Source organism: Haemaphysalis longicornis, unplaced genomic scaffold (genome assembly GCF_048455015.1).
Source record: "Haemaphysalis longicornis isolate Haplotype H1 unplaced genomic scaffold, Haemaphysalis longicornis Haplotype H1 scaffold_7, whole genome shotgun sequence".
Classification (NCBI taxonomy): Eukaryota; Metazoa; Arthropoda; class Arachnida; order Ixodida; family Ixodidae; genus Haemaphysalis; species Haemaphysalis longicornis.
Window position 1 is genome coordinate 73,665,852 of NW_027526422.1, and position 21,469 is coordinate 73,687,320.

Sequence of the window (21,469 nt, forward strand, 5' to 3'; positions counted from 1 at the left end):
CCATTTGCCGCAGCCTAGGGAAGAAGACATTTAGTTGGAATTCATTCCGTGAGTGCAATAGATCTGCAACTTTTTTAAAGCGAAAGCTTTTTTAGTAGGACTGATGGCGTCCTGTCAAAAACTAGTGCATTTCTCTATTGACCGTTTGGTTAACCGGAAAGCTGTGATAATACCTCTGGAAACGCGACGCGTGCCTGAAACCAGGCTTACATTGTGGCAAAACGGCTACTTGAAAATCGCGACAAAGGAACTCTTTTATATAAAGGATAGTACAGCCTCCCCAGTTTTTAATAATATAGCGGGAGCGACGACCGATCGGCATGTTAGCGCTTTATCACGGTGTTCAGCAGCGAAATAGTCGAGAGAAGGCGCTCGCGCATAGGGCTATGTGCTGCATGGGTGTCGTCTGCTACGCTGTTTTCTTCAGAGTGGTACACCCCCTGCCACTGCATCTGAGTGACTTTGTGCCCCACGCTGCTTACCTAACTTTGGCGGTAGCGAAACGGCCTTGCAAGATAAGAAAAACAGGGGGTGTGTTGCCCTGAGAAGAGAAGCGGAGCAGACGACGCTATCACAACAGATAGTTCTGTAGTCAAGAGTTCGACGAAAGTTCGTCTGGTCAGTTATCATGATGAGGACGAAGATGCGGTCACTGACCAAGTCAAGGTGGAAACACAGAGACGTTTCGGAACCCGTACAGTGACCGCATCTTCGTCCTCAACAGATAGTTCTATGCGCGAGCGCGTACCCTCGCCTATCGCCGGAGAACACCGTCATAAGGCGCTGACATCCCGATCGGTAGTGGCTACCGCTATATTATTAAAAATTTGGGAGGCTGTACGTGCATCGACCATGAAGGAATACAAAAATAGTATAGCTTTATCTCATAAGCCGCGTATAGCTGCACATTTAGATTGTTCGGAGATGCATTCTTAGATACGTTCGAAGACAAGTTTTCGAACATTAAGAAAGCGCGAAAACTGGTGGCATGGGTTAGTTCTTTGTTTGCGATTTTGGTCTGTGAAGGGTTGACGATCGATCCGACATACTTCAGGGTAGGTTGGACGCACTTTTAGCTATTGCGCTTCTCTCAACTTCCATTATAAGAGATGGTAATTTTTTTTTTTCGCAAGGGGGGGGGGGGGGAGGGGGTAATGTAACGGTTTACAATTCCAAACATGCTGTCAACAATTACAAACTCTGCAATTAAAACATAATCTCAGATCTAATTGCTTCCGCGTATTCGGTATAGCGTGGACCGACGGGAAGGTGCGGGAAATCGTGGTTAAAAAACGTCCGTAATGAGGTTCGAATCTACACCCCTGTTATGTACCGCCTGAAATCGTTCGTTATTAGAGTTCATTGGACGCAAACCGTGTTTTTTTTTGTTATTGGTGACCACAGCAATCCCCTTTTGAGACCACAAGGTGAGCGAATCAACAGCGGCTTCATTAATACCACCCTCGTCAGCCAACGTTCCGACCCGAAGAGTTTGTTCACAAGTTGAGGTTTTTTATTGCGTCCAGGTATAGCTAAGAAACAAAAAATACTCTCTGCTCTTGCTTTTTAGAGCTAAAATATGGATACGAGCTGTGCAGTTCAGAACGTTCTTTCAAAAGCTGTAGAACATGATGTAGGCCTTACCATATTACAATCTGCCCCTTGCCAATCAGATACAATATTTCGAACCGTATTCTTTAATATCTAATCACTTCCCCCACATCCATGATTTTTGAATGCCCGTTCTAGAAAGAAAAATTCATGAGCCATTCCACTTTTCGAAGATGGATGACCAGCGAAGCTTTTATGCACACGACATGAAGGTGGCACAGAATCTGGGTAAGAGGTATCTGCAACTTTTATTTTCCTTGAGCGTTGAGGGCGCTCACCTCCAAAAAAAGGCACATGCACGTGCAACCGTTTCCTTCAGAGCTTTCGCGATTAACTTCGCTTTCCCCGAAGGCGTTTGTCGAGACGCAGTACAAAAATGCACGGAATGCTAGCCTTCGTTCATCCCGCATTCGGATCACTTCATACTTCATGTTAAAGGTGCCATAAAAACCAGTGTGTCGAACCGAAAAAAATACCGGTTCGGTTACGGTTCTGGTTCAGGCGAAATCATTTCGTTCTGGTTTAGTCCCGGTTCGACAAAATCACGTACCGAACCGGTTCGCGAACCGGTTCCGGAGCTTGAAACGGTTCGCGAACCGGTTCGTTGAGTTGAATTATCACTGAAATTAGAAAAAAAATATTTCGTAGTTTAAAACGAGAGCCAAATCAAAATACAAAAAAAATTCAAAATGCTGCTGTTCCCTAAGGGCAGTGGCGCAATTTCAAAGCAAACTTGAAACAATAGTGAGATATTCGAAAAACAGATGAAGTGGCGACGATTTACCACCTACTTTCTTGCCCAGACTTTATGTTGTCCTAGCGAGTATTCATAAAGCCACCGCCAAAAGATATGACGGTGGGATATATTTTCTGCCCTTTCCTTTTTTTGTTGAAATCGTAATCGTCGCTATGAAATCGCCCATCACGGTAACCTTAAAGCCTTAAATTTGGGACTGCGTACTGGCGTGTTCAAATACCAGCGCTTAATATTAATGGCGCACATGTTTTATATTTGTAACAAACCAGAAAAAGCCTACAACAGGCACATAAATACTACCAATGAATCAAATTATTTGGTCACACTGACTAATTTGTTAGCTGTCACCTTATCGAATGTGTTAGCCACACTTTTGTTAAAAGTAAGTTTTAGTTAACGCTCAGTCACTGCATTATTGCTCTGACCACTGGAATTCCTTCTGCGATAGACATACCGGACGTGCGCGTTAAAATACGCAAGTTATCATACCACCTGACCCCCGGACATCGTTCCGTGTGCTACATTGACGAATTTTATAACAGATTATGCTGCTAACAAATGAAAGGGAAATTTGACGCGCGGAGCATGAGATGGCACTTTTTTGGGTAGACGTTCTTTAATTCGTCCACAGCAGTACTCCCCTCCGGAACGAGTAGCAGTAGAAGTAATGTATTGAGTTGGGTAGTCAAAGTGCACCTTCGAAAAAAAGCAGATTTGAAAGAGGCAAAACTGCAGACCAAGCAGAAAAGATGATCGCTGGGCGAATGGGACAGTGTGAGGTACCAGTGTGAGTCTTTCTGCACGTGTCATCTGCTTTATTACTGTTTCTGCTTCCAAGACAAGGTCGAGGGCTGCAGTTTCTTACCAAAGGATTAAGTGCGCACTTTAACAGTTTTCCCTGACATATCTGTTGTTATTTGTATCTGTAAAAAAACGAAACTTGTCCACTGTACTGTCATCAAAAACTGACCACGGAACTCACTTCCTTCGCATTGATGACACGTTTGGTTGTGAAAGGCAGGGCAAAGAAAAGTATAGAGCAATATCCACGTTTTGGTTCTTTTTTTTAATTATTCGGTTTTACTTACTTTTTGCGTAATATTTTAAAACAACGTGATTCTCCTTTTCTTTTCTGTTGTTTTCCGTGTAAACACATTTAAAAAAAAAAAAAACTGGCGCAGTGGATGCCCCGTGCCATATCTCTGCTCCGAGGTGCAGCTTATCTTGCAGGCCGGCAGACTTATTTTAACCAGCTGGTGATATTCAACGTGGATCAAAATCTCGATACACGGACGCTCTCGATGTCCATCTACTTCAGAAAAACGGTTGTGGGGAAGGGAGATCGAGGCCACTAGTGGTGAGCACCAAACGGCTTAGCCACTGAGCAGCTCCTGCGGTCACACTTTTCAAGTATTAACAATTTTCAGGTGTCGGACCTTTTAAAAAAATCATGAAATGCAAAAAGTTTGCACACATCGGGTGTGGGCTTTCGCTGTTGCGCAGTGGAGCACTCCTGCAGCCTGATTGCTCCGATAAAGTCGCAGCTAGGGAAGGGCAGAGTCGTTTTATATCCCCTGCAAGATGCCGAGAATGACATTTCGTTTTGTCAGCTTGCACTACGCTCGCGCTTCCAGCAGCAACAAACCATTGCTACATTGGTGCTCATTCATTTCCCCTGTTGTTACATAGAGCGTGATAGTGTTCAATTGTCTTGAGGGGAAAGTGCACGAGCAGGTACGAAGTTGATGGTACGTGAAAGAAAAAAAGGCCTGAATTGCATTGACTGCAATATCCACAACAAAGGGTCGAACCGTTTCGCCATAAACCGGTAACCGTTACTTCTTTTTACGGTTCAGTCACGCTTCGGGTTCAGCGCGCTCAAAAAATAACGGTTCGGGTTCGGGTTCAGTTCCGGCAAAAATACCGGTTCAGTTCCGGTTTTCGGTTCGGTTCGGTTCCGGTTCGACATCCTGATAAAAACAAAGCACAACTTTACTCAATATAAAAGAACTAGCCTTTTCTACCTCGCCCTGCTCAATTCTAGCCACAAAATACGTTCGTCAGCCTAAAATACGCAAGAAATATAGCAAAACTTTCGAATTTCGTGCTACAGTGACGCAATATTGGTACACATGACGTAATATGGGCCATCACTAAAAGCGCAGTCACCTGTGCGAGAACTGTACGTAGGCATTCAATAGATGCGACCAAGTGGGACAAGGGGCCCCACTACAATCACTCAGTGATGTTTATCGTGGCTTCACTTGGCGGCCGCCAATCGCACAGACAAGATTCTGTGACGTCACAGACAAATTGCCCAGGAGTGGTGGACGAGTCACCACGGCATGATATGTCTTTTTAATAGCTATATTAGTTTTTAAATGTTTGAGGTACAATTGGTATCATTGCTTCAAGATAAAACAGTCTATTTAATGAACCAAGCTTGTTTTTCGTCTTCGTGGCATCTTTAAAAGTAGCATCCATGAAATAAAATCGGCTACGAATCTGCCTGCTTCACTGCAAATGCCGTCGAAAGACGATAGACGTCTCCCGCCCTTTCCGCGTGGCTCCATTTCCGCCCCCCACTCTTCCACCAATCGCGCTTTTCTCCACCTCTATGGATTAATTGAATAGAAGTTTGTTCAATGCAGTTCAAATTAACCGCTTTCGTAGTGCCCGCGCGCCATCTGTTACAGCGCGCGTGCTTTCCTTTAACTTGACCTGTCGCGGTGGCTCAATGGCTAAGGCGCTGCGTAGAGGGGCACGAGGTCTCGGGTTCGATTGGCGGCCGCGTCGGCCGCTTTTCTGATGGAGGCTAAACGCAAAAATGCCCGTGTGTACGAGATTTTTGCGCACGTTAAAGATTCCAAGGTGGTCAAAATTAACGCGGAGCTCTCCACTACGGCGAGCCTCATCGTCTGCGTTGCGTCGGTGCGTTAAACCCTACAATCAATGAATCAAATCAACCAATCAGCTGTCCTTTACCTTTTGTGTTTTGTTCTGTCTGGAACAGCACGAGCAAGAGTTCTGTTCTTTTTTGTGCCTGTTTTCATCTCGGACGAGCTGGAGCCTTCCGGCACCGTTTTGACAGCGTTGTTCTTTTGTTTTATTTTTTTTACTTGCACGCGTATCAACCAACACATCGTGTACTGTATACTAAAATACCGCTGGAATGAGTGCGCTGCGTGCTTGCATTTTGTTGAAATGTGCCTGACGTATTCTTTGCGCTAAACAATCATGGCATGTTTTACCAATGACACCAGTTTCAGGTGTTTCGAATATTCTCCCTGTATACGTTTGTTTGGCGAATTGCTTCAACTTCTGGCCGGATGGCTGAATCGAGTGACAGACAGACAGACAGACAGACAGACAGACAGACAGACAGACAGACAGACAGACAGACAGACAGACAGACAGACAGACAGACAGACAGACAGACAGACAGACAGACAGACAGACAGACAGACAGACAGACAAAGCATAATTTTTGCGTTTGAATTGCCCAAGAAAGACTATCGTCTTTAAAATGGTTTCTCGGAGAGTTCGGTGCGCGTGCCACGCTTAATCTCAAGTTCTGAGCTCCTTTAGTGAAGAAAACGAACGTCGCGGTGCTTCCTATAACTGCACGGCCACCATCGAAATTGTAGGTCGTTCGGAACATAAGGAAGCACGTGCCACTCGATGTACGGTTTCTAACTTTTCGCACTATTGAGCGCCTCGCGCTTCAAGGACGCGCGGAGCCTCCGGAGTTTTTGTTCGCAGACACTAAATAATACACCCAGTCCTTGCCATACAAGCTTGTCCAAAATAAACATATCTGCAGTGTAAAAACCTGACAAAAAAATCTCATACAGAGGTGTTCGAGCTTCTCACCACATTTCTCGAGATGTCCGGGTCGACGCTGTCGATGGCCGACGAGCCCTGGATCCAAACGTGGGTGGCGAAACACGCCACGAGCACAGCGAGCACGTGTTTCGTTAGCAGGACGCCCATCGCTGCGCTCAGCACTCGCGACGTCGGCGACGACGACTGCTGCTGCGGCTGCTCCGGCGCGGGCCACGGGCTGACGCCGCCCGTGGACCCCGCTGCTCTTCGGTGAAACATTCGCCGCTGCCGTCGTCGGCACCTTCTCGTCTTTTCACCCCTCCCAGCTATAGCAAACGGCTCTCGCCGCCAGGTTCCATCCGCAATCCAGTCGGGAACAACAGTAAACTTATTATTGGACGCGACGTTACTGGGAGCAGACGCAAACTGCCAGCGAGCGAGGCCGTCCACACATTTGAAGGCTGATTATTGTCGCACTACTCCGGTTAAAAAAAAAATAACAACCCCGCACTGCTTTTCCACGCTCATAGATTCCGAGAAGATATAAAACGATTAGAGCCTAGGCGAGTAAAGGTTGAAAGTGACGCAAAGCTTCAGGACCTTCTTGCGGATACAGAGCTTGCGGTTGGAAATGCCGGCTGACATTGACAAAACCTGACTCCGTGGTAGCCCGAGAAGGGCGCCTGGCTGCTGCTGCCGCCGAGGGCAATGCTCTTTCGCCCAGTGCGTATTACGCTGTTCGTCTGACAAGGGGCCGTTAAGAACTCTCCGCCACGCTGTTTATGTAACGCGGAGTGGACACGCACCCGCTTCTTATCTTCTGGAGTCGTGGCTGGATAAAGCGCGGCTCCGCGACAATTGCCTTGCGTTACCCGCGTGCGCTTGGAGAGGACGCGTCAAGGCACCCCTTCGAAGCGGACACCGTAGTGACACAACCGCAGAGATGCAGCTGGGTTGGGGACGAAGGGGCAAGGTTCAAGGACGCTGCTGTGTCCGACAGGGAGCTTTGTTGATGATCAGGAGGAGACCCCTGGTATCCTTTGTAGCGGGAGAACATCACTCGCAAGGCACTGGCGGTGTTCGCGACGCTTGTCCTCCGTTTTGCGAGCGAGAATGCCACGGAATTCTCCAGACCGCTCTTGGCAACGCTCCAACAACGAGCCTGCCATTGAAAAAGAAAGAAAAGAAAAGGCAAAACAACAAGTTAGAAATGTTCGAAGGGAGTATTTGACTGGCGGAAAGAGGAAATAGATAACTTTTTAGGATACGCGGTGAATAAATTATTTTCTTGCCCCACCTACGTCTTTTCTTTTTTGCATTTCACTCGCGACTCCCATCTCGTCTCCTTCTGTTATTGACGCGTTTCCGTGTCTTCATTTCTTTCCTAGGCCCAGCTGTCTATAGGCAGGAGTGAATACAAGGGCGGGGTCTTCAGCCTTAAGCCTGCAATGATTGTGCCCTTCTTGCCTTAACGGCGGTTCTCTAAAAAATCTTTCAATTCCGCACGGCCCCCGAAAACGCCCCCTTTAATACCGCGCCGACACTGGAGTGTAAGCACAAAAATGAATGTTCTAGTCACAAATTACTTACCAGAAAGAAATAGGGTTGATCAGTGTTACCAAGAGTGTTTTTATTTCTCTCCGTTCATCTATATCAAAAATTGCAATTGTGAGTCTGGTTTCCTTACTCGAGAAAATTTCTTCTTGATAAATATCTTTCCTTCTCGCTCTCCGTGTGCATACTAATTAGATGTTGAGAAGCAAACGTGAGTTGAAATCATATTGTTTCATACATTATGCTACACTAGAGGGACATCCGGCGCCAGCACCTATGCGAGCCGCGTTTCAGCAAGCCTTCCGTCATGTTCCAGAGAGGCACGTCCCACTTGTCCTTGGCATGGCTCATTAACAGGCTGAAAAGTTGTCTGTGACTTTGAGAAAGCCAGAATTGTATTAAATGTAGTGAATAGTTATATGTAGTGAAGTTAAATGTAGTGACTAGTTATAAAAGCGGAGTTCCAACAAGATTTATTTCACAAAGAATATTTACAAGGAATATTTATGGCGAACGAACAAGAAAAAAAAAGGTTACATTCGTTGTTGATTTTGGCTTGAAGATCAAAAAGAAGCCATGTGGCTAAAAATCGACCAGGCGAGAAACGTCGCTGGCTGCAGTGCCGGCCCCCATGACGGCAGGCAACTGCAGCGACAGATTTCCCTCTAGTAAGTATTAGTGTGAAATTATTTCGTTGAAATACAATTGTGATGTCGGAAGAGAAGCTTAAATCGGTACGAGTGCTTAAGAGGGCTGGTAACCGGCGAAGGGTTAACGCCAGCTTTTGCTGGTGACGAGAGCAGGGACCTAGCAGGAGAACTACCTACGGTCAATGAAAGATCGGTTTGACAACGGTTGGGATAACCCTACCGACCTCAGCGCACAGCTGGGGGAAAATTAGCACATGAGAATAAGGAAGATCTACCTGTTCAACACAGCGGTTCGAATCAGTTTGCGCGTGGTGTTCGTTAGTCGTGCCTTGCCCCCTACCTTCGTAATGACCCGCACCCGTATCTGCGTAATATTTTAACAGGGAAGGTGTTCGTGAAAGTCGCGATTATGCCTGTCCGCAATTAAAAATACGAAAAAGAAACTCTGAGCGCGTTCTTTGCGTCAGCGTAAAACAAAGCAAGGAAATGCCGAGCGCTCGTGTGTGCGTTCCTCGCGGCGACGGCCCAGTGTCCCCGCCCCCTTAAAAAAAAAACAAAAAAGCTCCAGCGTTCGCCGTAATCGTGGCAACAGTTGCTTGGAACGAGAAAGACTACAGCGTTCACCGTAATCTTGGCAACAGTTGCTCGGAACGAGAAAGACACGTCATAGCGTACGGCCCTCCAGTGATTATCACTTCAAAAAAAAAAATAAATAAATAAAAACTCCCACCTCCCCTCGCGGGAACCCCTGTGTAGATGCGACGCATAGGGTGTTCACGTTGCAGCGTTGGACAGCGGAGGAACGGCCCTGGAACGATGGAGCGGAACGGCGCAGGCACCGCGTTTTATAGCGCGCATAACGGTGAGGGGACGCGCCGACGCCAGTGCGTCTGCCGCGGCTATGACGCAACACAATCCAACACAATCCACTTTAATCAAATCCAACCCAATCCAAATCCAATCCAAGCCAAGCCAAGCCAAGCCCATCCAAGCCAATCCAATCGAATCCAATCCAATCCAATGCCCCTCGCGAGAGAGTGTTCGCTATCGGAGAGGCGAAGGGGTGAGCAGCGGAGAGCAAATGAAACCTTCTCTAGGTGGCGTTGCGGAGAGCGCAGCTCACGCGGCGAGGAGAATGGGGGAGGGGCGGACGCCGACAACAACCCCGACGCCGGATGCAGGGACAAGGCGAGTGAATGAGATGCAGTCGCATCCAAAAGGAAGCTCACACTGATAGCAACGAATGCACGATGATGGATTAAGTAAAGGTCGTTGCGGCAGCGAAGAAGGAAATGGGCTGCAATTTAAACGGACACTGAAGTGAATTTGTCAAGCTCCCGTTTTTGCTTGCACTGCGTAGACTGGCTCAACTTAGCACACTTTTCATCGTTTATCCGGTTGACAAATCGGTAATTATTTTACAAAGCGCGAAAGAAGAAAAACTGCCATGCGCGGTTTGCGGCGGCCGCACCAACTAAAGCTGTGACGTTAGGAGGAGCGGGCACTGTGATTGGACGGTGCCCAAGGTGAGCAACCAAACAAGTTTCGGTTTCGGTTCTGTAAAATACAACCGGTGGTGTTGTTGGATGGGCATTCTCAATAACGCAGTAATCATCGTACCGCGCTTCCGCCGTGTTGTCAGCTGTAAAAATGCATAAAGATAAGCCTCCCAGGACGGCTTGGAATCGTAGCTTTCACTAGCCGAGACCTACGCAGTGCATGAACGCCCTCCGCGTACCCGTAGACGCCCAAATGTCATGCGCTTTTCCCCCATATTTGGAGCTTGCCTCCCTCATGCCTGTATCGCAAAAAGCGTATTCGCACCAGGCCAAGGGTCTGTTCATTCTGGCCTGTGCCCACTGCCTGCAAGCAGTCGGTGCTTATGGCAACAGCACGCCAACGAGAACTCGCTAGCGCGCCAGTGCCAGCCTGCGCGCGTTCTGTGAACTAGTTCGTGGAGCCATGAACGTTGCGGCCCAAAAAAAGGTGAAGTCAATATAGAAAACATCAGCGAAAAACGAAAAAGTTAACTTACAAAAAAAAGAAGCACGTACGCACGGGGATTCGAACTCGTGACTTGCAAAGTCACATTGGCGGTGAAAACATAACGCCTCAGCCGACTCGGCCACGGGGCCGGAACAGCTGGCCTTGCTAATATAGGGTATATATTGTACAACCAGTTTACATTTTTTATTTAGTTTTGGCATTTCAAGCAGCTTAGGTGACTATTTGTCGTATTGCGCTCGTGCAGTAAGTGTCTCCCGAGTTTCCACAATAGCTCACGTCTAGCAATTACATTTCGTAGACGGAAAAGCGTTCGCAGATGCGTAGTCGTGCTGCTGACCGCTGTGCTTGTTCGCCCAGCGCAAAAAAGTGCTTCCCGCGCCCTAGTTTTACGCTGTACGGTAAAAATATCAGTTGATTTTATTTCCTTAGTATTTATATTGACTTCGCTGACTCTTCTCCCGCCTTCAAGAGGCATTATATTTTCCTACTGGCGTACCAGTCAACGAAGCTAGCGTCGCATGTGCGCTTGTGCAGCGCTTGTGTGAAGCGACCTTGACTTGGAGCTAGAAGCAGTGTACAAACTAACCAAGTAAAGAAAGGCAGATTCTTCCATTCACAAGCGTGTCCTGGCTTCGTTTCAACTGAGCGAACGAATTGCGACGTCCCGTCGGCGGCCGGCGGACGAAACGCTGGGCCGACTGACTCTGCCTGAAGGCCGGGGAGCCGTGCAGTAGCGCAGCCAATTGCGAGCTCGGCTCCTCTCGACGTCACACGAAAACGCCACAGAAAATGGGCGAGCGTAAAGAGAGGAGGACAGCATTTTCGAATTAATTTTTCTACTAAATAAAATCGCGTAAACGCGCCCAGACTGGTCGAAACATGGCCTGGGGACTCCGGACTACAATTTGCGCTAGTAATCCCGCAATGTTTACATATCACTTCAGTGTCCCTTTAAACCGTCGTGATGGTCGCGAACGTTGCGTGCAGCTTGCTACCTGTAAGTCTTACGTGTTAGTGTGAACTTCCTTCATTTTTTTGTTGTTACTGTTCCGGAGAAACCCCTTCCCGCCTGGGCCCACACTACATCCTTCTACAGCTGTCTGTATTGTCGCTCGGGATAGTTTTCATTTATGAAGAGGTGTTCGCGGCCCGTTCATCACTTGCTGTGTTGTGATGGGCCAATTGACATGAATCAACAGGCCAGTGGAAGGGCGCCTCACACAGAGAAGAAACAGAAAACACAAGCACAGTCACTGGATTCTCCGTTTACCTTCTCCCTGGAGCGTTCTTCCCCTGCTTTATTTATTCAAGTAATCATGGACTAACAGGCCCAGACGTCCACGTTGGCCAATTGGCAGTCTGCCGGCTCGTAACAGGTGAACATTCGGTATGAGATGGTTTCGTAACGCCGGTCATTCCTCGCAGAAAATTGTGGCGTGTTTTTATTATTATTTGTTTTTGTTTTTTGCACCCGTACAATGGCGTGTAATTTCACGAGGGAGAGGATGTTGGAAAGCAAGTGAGGAATAGCAAAAAGTTTGGCTGGTATGAAAAAGAAGACGCTCCGGGAGAGATCGCCCCCTTCTCTATATAATTCTCACCGGCTTTTGTGTCCTACAACCGCGCACGAAGGTGGAAGAATATGGTATGGCCTTTACTCAGTTGAAATGAATCCCAGAAGACAAGTCACGTGGTACGATTAAAACATGAATTACTATGTTATCTGTTTCTACAGATCATTATGGCCTGAAAAAAGCTTAGTGTCAACGAAAGTTGTCAGGGATTGTGGCGTGATTCGAACCTGAAATCGTTATTGAATTTTAGATAGCGCGACAAACCTTGGTGTTGGAAAAATGAGAAATAATTTTTCAGTGTGACCTTCCCGATTAAAGTAATAAATGCCAAGACAGCTGGCGCTTTGGTTTCTCACGATCAGTAAGACTACACATTCACCCAATGCTAATGAATCGATACAGCATCAATTCGAGCCGACCAGCAGCAAATAGCAGTGAAGGCGTAAACGCAGCAATCCATATTAGCCACATTTTACGAACTTTAATCATGAGCAGCACCGCTCTGTTTATTTCAAGGCGTCCACGTTAATAAGGCTGCTGAAGCTGCGGCTATTGGAAACTTTTGTACGCAGATATCAGACATGACAGCGCAATGTAGCGGAATGTGAGAGGCGTAGGATAACGGCTGCTGCATGTCAATGACGCATATGTCCCGGATATTCAAGAAAATCTTTAAATTTGTCTTAATGTCTGTCCGGCAAACTTTCTACGCGCTGAAATACATAAGACAAAGGATGCTATGTGACCAAACGAAGTGTACGAAAAAATGGTTCGGGAACAAATATTCGGGAACAAATGGTTCCCCAGCAAATGGCTTCGCAACCAATGATCCCGGAACTAATAGTCCCAGAACAAATGGTCCCAACTCCAACGAAGAACAAAATTGCGTCGGAAGAAACATTTCGTCAATGTCAAACCGAGAGGGGGGAAATCAGGTTTAACGTGATTTCGCAAATATTGCTTTGCCCGTCTCGTAAAGACATTAAAATATTGTAGGACGACATAAGCGCCTTATTTAGAAGAGTGTACTTTGTTCTTATAAAAAACCAACTAAAGTGAATAGATCACTTAATAGGTATTTATTTTCCACAGTAGACAGCGCTGCTACAGCAAGCTCAGCCACATTAAAGAAAGGGACCATGTTGAAAGGTTTCACCGAGAGAGAAGAGGGGGGAGGGGGAGGGGAGGGAGGGAACAAATATTTTAATTGTGAGCTCAGGGGTGCAGGATGCAGAGATCACCGGCCCTGTGGGGGGCATCCTCCAGTCCGGGGTGCCCTGGTCCTTGAGGGCTGCTTGTGCACTCTCTATCAGCACGCCCTTCGTCGAGAGGTCCAATATCGACAGCCTGTCCACTCACTGGCCCCTGCAGGTACGTGGGACGGGGATATGGGGTGAGGGATGGGGATTGTTGGCAGCCCCAGACCAGATGGTACAGGGTGCCTTGGGGGGGGGGGGGGGGTGTGAAAGTTGCGGGTGCTGTATTATTACGTGCGGTACGTATGGTGGAGGAGGGATGAGTGGGGATCATCAGGTGGTGTTGGTGGGGATACGTGGGGGGGGGGGGATGAGATGGGGGGGGGGGAGATGAATGAGGGATACGAGTTGGTCTGGAGTCGGCGAGGTGTGGTCGCTTCGGCCCGGGAAAGGTTGAAGGGGGGGGGGGGGGGGGCAGGGGGGACCGTTGACGCTCGTGTCAGCTAAATGTGCGAGAGGATGTCCGCGTAGCCATCGAGTGTGTTGGGTATCTTCACCTGGTCTTTTCTCTCTTCGGAGATGGCCCGGAGGGTTTACAGTCAAACCCGGTTATAACGAACCCGGACAGAGCGAATTATGCTATATATCGAACAAAAATAATTCAGTTACGGAAATACATGGGAAACATATTCCTTATGACGAAGTTCACATCCGATATATCGAACTGTGCGCGCCTAGAATGGCCGCCGAAATGCATGGTCTCGGTGCGGCGATTGAGATGTGGATTGGCCGCGACCACGGAGCAAGCGTTGCGACTTAGACATTGCGCCTTGCACGGAGCGACATGACGCCCGACACTTTCCGTAACTATTTCCGACGCGCGCGACTCACGACGGAACCCGCGCACTCAGCGAGTCCGGACCAAGACAGCAGCATCAGTGAACTGTGGGAAGAGCTCCCCCACATTCCCGACGATGTCGCGAGTGAAAGCCGTCCGACGCTTATAATGAAGCGCTTTCGGCAGTCAATGTGCTCCGCCAATGCTTCTTGGATTTCGGAGGACGCGGACTCGGACTGCTGCAAATAGTGTTTCGTGTAGAGAATGCTATGCTAGTTGAAGCCGCCAAAACGAAAGTGAAAACAAAAATCACCGCTTTTTTCTTTGCAAAGTAGGCAGTTCAGCCGGAAGTGGCTTTATTACTTGCAATAAATGGATTATTTTGGGTATGGTAACGGCTACTTTACTGTGTTCGTTTCTGCAAGCGGATATGGTGGAGTTCGGGAAGGGGAGGGGGGCTCCCGCGGATTGCGAACTTGGAACGATAAGTTCGTTATAGGCGGGTTCGGCTATATCGAACTATTGGATATATCGAACTAATCGCGGTGCATATTGCAATTCGCTATAAACGGGTTTGACTGTATACCCGGGAAGGGTCATGTGCCGCCTCAATTCCGCCAAGAGACTCGTGTCCAGGGGTTCACATTTTTGTTTACAATAGAATAGAACTTTGTTTCACATCATTTGCATAATGCAGGAGACCTGCGGAAAAAGCTACGAGAAGTCAGCTTGACAGGGCCCCAGGCCCCATTCATTGTTAACCAATGTTTACCCTTGGACCATTTGATAAAGGCCAATTCTTTTCCTACCCTTTGTTCCGGGACCATAAATTCCGTGATTATTTGTTTCGGGATACTTTTTCCTTACACTTGATCAGAAGGCTTGTTAGGAATCGGCGTATAACGAAACGCAATGTGCCCAACGGGCTTTCCCCGATCAGCTCCGTTAGCCGCGAGGCGTTATCGCGTAGCACTCTTTCACCTCAATCAGTGGCCTGCCTGAAGGAAAACGGTGTAACACCACTTGTGGTTACACTCTGATGATGATGATGATTTCTATTGGTTTCCCCTTTGTATCGGGGTGATGACATGTCATCTTTGCTGCAGCAGGCCATGGCATCCCGGACTAGGGACGCCAACCAAAGGGGGCGATCACCTCAAGACCAACGCAGGAGATCATCCTCCGCTCCTTTACCATTTATGGCAAATAAACGTTTATACTACTACTACTACTTACCAAAAAGGACTAATATACATATGTTTTACACTTTTGGTTCAATATTAGCGCTGCTTAGGGCAGGCACAAAAAGCTTATTAGGCACAAAATACTTTTTTTTTTTCTGTTACAGGTGGTAACTGTCCTAGGCAATATTCCCCTCTCTGCTTTTCGTCCACCAGCATTCTAATCTTCTTTTCGTCCCCTCGACAGCCTTGAACGTAACTTCCTCTGTGATACCCTTAAATCCTAGGGCTTCTGAAAGCCCAATATTCCCTTCAAGTAGATTTGGATGGATACCCTCACATTCTAACACGATGTGCCGCATAGTTTCTGTTTCTTTTCCGCAGACCACGCATACCCCATCATTTTGTGAATACTTCCCCACAAAACTCTTAGTTCGCAGGCAACCTGCTCTAGCCTCAAAAAGCAAAGCACTGCCCTGGGAATTACCGTAGAAATTTTCCTTTCTGATGTTCATCTTCTCAGCCCTGTACATCTCTAACGACGTTTTATCTTCCATTTTTTCCCTCCATTTATTCGTTTCAATCTGCCTTGCCTCTTTTTTGGTTACCTTGGCTGTTTTGGATTCCCCACTGTTCTTTCCGTATTTCATCGTTAGCCTTCTAGTCTTTCTTAACCACTGCGTGTCCACGCTTTTCAAGTATAGGTACCTAAAAACCTTAGCTGCCCACCTTCGTTGATCCATTGCCCTCAACCTCATCTCAAAGCATATTTTACTCTGAGCTTCTCTAACTTCAAACGACGCCCAGCCCATATCTCCCTGAACTGCTTCGTTAGTTGTTTTTCCATGCGCGCCTAAGACCAAACGTCCTACCGTTCTCTGGTTTACTTCAAGGCCGTTACCCCCCCCCCCCCCTCCCCCTATAGCTTTGACGACAAGCGCAACACAGACTCATCACTTGTCAAAGCTAGTTATTCCAGGTGTTCACTAAGATTAGGCGCGTAGGGACCTTTCAATACACTTATATAGAACCTTTTTGGTTGCGTCACAACAGTGGAGTTTTTGGGTCAGTAAGCAACTGGTTGCTTGTTTTGAAAACGTCAGCGTCCTTCCACTCTGTCAAGAGTTATGACCAACTAAGTTTGGTGTTTAATGTTAGGGTCATCTTAGCGGCTAATTGTCACATGATTTGTTTCGGGATAATTCTTGTCAAACCACAGTTACAGCCGTTTTCTGTAACCATACTCCGTCCGTAAACAGCCAAGTATTGACGGCAGGCAGTATTGTCATAACGTTTACTACTTTACTGTGCACTAACTAATAAAGAGAAGTAAGTAAAACTCGGCGTAATAGTAGAGTACTCTTATCCGCTAATTTTCGTATAATTTGTATCGGGATACTTACGATAATACAGATGTTACAGCTGTTTTCTCTAGCCGTACTCTCTTCGCAGATGGTCATACTTCACTGCGCAACATGCAATGTGGAAAAGCTAGCTTACAAAAAACAAACCCACATCAATTCCCTAAAGTTGGCTTCACCTGCAAACATAGATGGATTGCTAGACGTTGTTCTAGGGGTACTATAAGCCGTCTGGTATTATAACATGAAGAATTGATTGTAGGGTTTAACGCGCCGACGCAACGTAGGCGATGAGGTGCACCGTAGTGAAGGGCTCCGGGTTAATTTTGACCACTTGGGGATCTTTAACGTGCGACGAAATCTTGTACGCACAGGCGTTTTAAATGCAGAGCATTTCAGTAACTCACGATGTCACCCGCGTTGACGTCCGTAGTCCGCACCGCACCCCTCCCTACTATATAAAAAAAAAAATACTATCCGGCGCCCGGTTTCGATCCCTCGACCCTGCGGGCGGAACGCAATGTACATGGTGCTCTACCCACTGCGCCACAAAGCCGGCACAGAATGGGACGCTACGAACACGCCTTATATCGTTGACTCATTCAAATTACTGCTGACGAGCGCTCTCTCGTCAGCAGTTGCCACAAGTGCAACAACATTAACGTAGCGCAAACTACTTAACGTCGTGCGCCCCCGGAAATGCTCTGAATTTGATCGCGCCCCTCGAGAGGGGGATGTTTCACTGCGTCTTCTCTCGGTCGCGGGACCCGTGGCGCCATCTGGCGGAGGCGCGGCACAACTCGTAGCACTGTCTTTGATAAAGCGCCTCGAAAGCGCGGCAAATATGAAATAGGGATGACGCGCTTTCGAGGCAATCCGCCGACGCGGCTGCTTTCTGTACAGACTCGGCGGCGGGCGTCCCGGGATTCTGGTGCCGACCGAACCCCATTTCTTCTTGCGTGCGGTCGACAAAGGAAAGTTCACGAGTAGCATAAACACGGAACGCTGCTCATTCTTCGCCGAGATGCACCGTTTTTTGCTTTTCGCCTCCATCAGAAAAGCAGCCGCCACGGCCGTGGAATCGAACCCGCGACCTCGTGCTCAGCATCGCAGCGCCTTAGCCACTGAGCCACCTTGGCGGGTAAAACATGAAGACCCCAGAAACTTCTTAATTCTTAAGAATTTTTCTATTGCGAATTTCCTATTACGAATTGGTTTTTACGCGGCATAGAAGTCTACTCCAGAGAGAACGGGCACGATACCAGCAAAGGATGTCAAGGCCAGCCCTAAGACAGCTACGCTGTTAATATTGTCGGGGCTAGCCACTAGAGAATAAAAAGGTACTTTGCGTCTCTTTGCAACTCTCCTGGAATATCATCCCACATCGAACGGGCCAGTCCTCAGCTTTATCAGCTTGAGTAATGACAAAATTCTTCGCCACATTATGGGGCGTACGACAAAGTATGTTAAAGCTCCGGCTTTAAATTTTTTAGGCCACAGCCCTTTGGCGGCCGTCACTGGGCTGAGCCACGCTGTCGGCGTAACCGAGTGAACGATGGCAAGACGGACGAGTGAAAGAAAAATCGAAAGATGAAATAAAGCGAAGGAAAACAGTGTCGCGAAATTGGGAGGGGAGGGCGGTTCGTCGTGGCGGTGCGAGCCAGCGCTCTCCGAAAGTGTGCGGTGGGGGAGCGGAAGGGGGGGGGGGGAGGCTTGGCGAAAACGTGAGGGGTGTGCGCGTGACTATCATGTGCGTTCGCTTTAGATGCCTTTCGCGGTCCCTTCTGAGACGCACTTCACGCCGCCGACGCAAACGCTCGTCATCGTGCCGTCGAGGGAACCCGCGAGTGAGGGCTGCTTGAGCGCACCGCTGCTGCGCCCAAATATCGCATTAGGGAGTGCCGTAATCACCAGCCAATATTTTTTACAGCAGGTGAGGTATACCGTGAGTGACGAGAGATTATAGCTCCTTTGTTTGGTCAAAGTGCGTTGGCAATTTACGGCGCAACCATCCCACCTTCGGTAACAATTCTCGGAGAATAATGAAGCGAGTTCTAACAAATTTAAACTTGAGCAAGCACAACACAAAACTACAATTTCCCAAGGTACTGTAAATTCACTTAGAGATTCGAGTTCTCTACGGTCATCTCAGTATTGTAATATACTAGCAAACCGACACGGACATCTGAAGCAGCCAACACCGGAATGAAATGATCGTTTACGCGAGCCAGCTGCGATTACCTCATGTCAGGGGTGCAGCGAGTCTCTTTATGTTCAATAATTAAAAAAAAGGCCATTGCGCTTCCATAAACCTGAACGAATTCAAGTAGCCGTTTTATCTTAGGTGGGGGCTTCGGTAATACGGGTTATTAGCTTCGCCAGCATCTGCTGGAGGTTTACCTTTTGCGTGTTCGCTGCGTACGCGCTCAAATGCTTGAAATTTTCGGGTCTCGTCCGAGGCTGGCTCCTTTGTGTAGCCTGTTGACCAACTGTCACCAGTTTAAGACGGCGGTAGAGGAGGCAACGAAGAGCCCCCGCACTGCGGTCTTCCCCAACCCGTGCATGCCAGACTAATCGTCCAGACTGGGCCTTCTTTACCGCGGGGTGCCCCTGCAGACAAAGAGACGAGCCGGCGTCAACGGATTTCAGACGACCTGCGTTGTCAGAGAAAGGAGGGGGGAGGCTCTGACGTTGAAGTGACAGGCAGAAAAACAAGGAAAGTGGGTCACCTGCGAGTATCGAAGCGGGGTTCATCGCGCTATGCCTGAACGTGTACGCAGCAGTGTCACGACACGACTGGAGCTTGGTTACGACAAAAGAGTGCAGCGGCGGAGCCACCTGACAGGGTGCGGCGAGACTTACGGCGAAAGAGGCATCATGGCGTAGCATCGCGGTACGGGATACTGCTTTACGGCGGCGAAAGGTACTACATCCGGGGCGGCGAAATGCAAAGAACGCAGGGTGACTTGCGACTATGTGATGGAGATGCTCAAGGCGAACTTCTGAAGTGCAGGTCGTTATTTGCTAATAAAGTGCTCAATAATTGAAATTGTGTTAAGCTGCCGACATCCACTCGAGTGGCAGTCTGATTGCCACAACTCGGTTACGCAGTTTACGTAGCACTAGTATACTTGTAAAAAAGTCTAGTAGTAGTAGTAATAAGTTTTTTGAGAGAAGAGTGGCCTTGTAGTACCGTCGATGGAGTGGGGCCTTATTCGCAGGCCCCAATCTTGGCCAGCACTTCCTGCCCACGGTCCGCTAGGTCCGCGTGGACGTTACTAGAGGGGCTTGACCGAAGGATCTCTCATCGCTCTTTGGAGTGGGGGGGCGGGGGTTCGGGCTCGGGCGAGTGTGGTTCGGGCTCGGGCGGTTGCATTTCGTCCCTGTTGCGTCCTGGCTCGACAGGAAAGATAGCGCAACGGTTTGCGAACCATTCGTGATTGTAGAACCGGTGGGCGATCTCGTTCCAGAAGAATAATATTATACCAACTGCTGAAGAAAAATAGAATTGCGGCGTTTAATACAGAGAAACTAAACAGCAAGGAAGCAGATAACTAACTAAAGGAAGGATGGAACGCTGCTGTAGGAAAACCAGACAGCGGAATATAACGTACTACATCTACCACCGGTAAAATTTAATCGGTAAATTTTAATCGGTCAAATTTAAGTTGAGCCTGCCATGGAGAGTAGCAAAAAATTTTCAGAATAGTATAACGATTAGCTTTTTTGCTACAGTGACGCACGTCATCACCACTATATAAAGGGGATACAATGTAAATCAATCAATTGATCCATTAATCAAGGCAAGGAGACACAGGAAATGAATAGCGGCGACCAGGGACATTGGTGTCTTCTGCATCGAAGTGCCCTTGCCGCTTCCCACAAGGAGATGCTACGTGTATACCTCTAACAATCAACTTCAAACTTCGGCTAGACGCTAGATCCGAGTGCGCACAAATCACTCGAGCTTCTCAACTTCGTCTAACTCGCCTACTCTCGGAGCGTACACAAACCGCTCAAGAAACCACGGCCGAGACTCTGTCTCGCCGCAAGATCCGTCTAGTTGCCCGGTGCGGCGCTGCACCCTAAACCTCCGACGCGATCTTAACCTCGACAAGGGGGCTCACAAATCCCAACCTAGCGTTAACGGTCGAGACTCCTTGTCTCGCCGGGAACTGCCAGCTCAGCGCTCAGACAAGAACCATTTCCAACGGCCAAGTTCGACCTTTTAAAACCTCGAGATCACCCTCTCTCGGGAACGCCCCTGTAGCGTTCGTACACGCGTATGGGAGTGCCTGAATTCACGTAGACAGCTGTCACTCAGCACGTCACGGAATATTCAATGAGGCGCCGCTATCTCAGGTCAACGGACCACCCGCGGGCCAGAAAACGCGCACGACCCCGAGGGATGAGCGCGAAAGACGCGACTGTGCGTCATGCTGACCGGGACGTGTTAACAATAGGGACTCGTGCGGCGCTTGTCCGGACGCCGGTAATCCCACCACCTCTGCGCGTCAAGTAGACATTCCTAGAATCCGGCGCCGCAGTCTGCCTTCTCAATGGGGGATTATCCTTGAGGAATGCGGTGGGCCAGACAATCCGTCTCCCGCGCACGCCGCGACGAATTAGCGGTGGTTGCAGCGCAGTGTCGGCAGTGCTACGTCGCCAGACAGAGCGGCGCGTTCTCACGCGCAGCCCGGGCGCCTGGCCGCTAATCTCGTAAGTGGACCTTATACAAGCCATGGGACGGAGTAAAAGTAGGGATTATGATTTATCATGGAATTTCATGAGAGTGTTTAAAATCCCTGGCAGATTGCAACTATGTGAAGGCACAAATGATTTATAGTCAAATAGGTCAGGAACGAACGTTGCAGCCTATAGCTATGACCTTGGAGCAAACCGCCTGTTTCTGTGG

General features: G+C 48.3%; 1 protein-coding gene across 1 annotated transcript in view; it reads right to left on the reverse strand.

Annotated features, from left to right (window-relative positions):
• LOC144145950 (lysosomal acid lipase/cholesteryl ester hydrolase-like) overlaps window positions 1-7,176 on the reverse strand; it is a 33,388-nt gene extending 26,212 nt beyond the window's left edge. The window contains exon 1 of the mRNA XM_077677822.1: window positions 6,242-7,176. Coding sequence (XP_077533948.1) covers window positions 6,242-6,472 — 231 coding nt within the window. The 5' untranslated portion in view covers window positions 6,473-7,176. The remainder of the gene's footprint in view (window positions 1-6,241) is intronic.
• Between the last annotated feature and the right edge of the window lie 14,293 nt (window positions 7,177-21,469).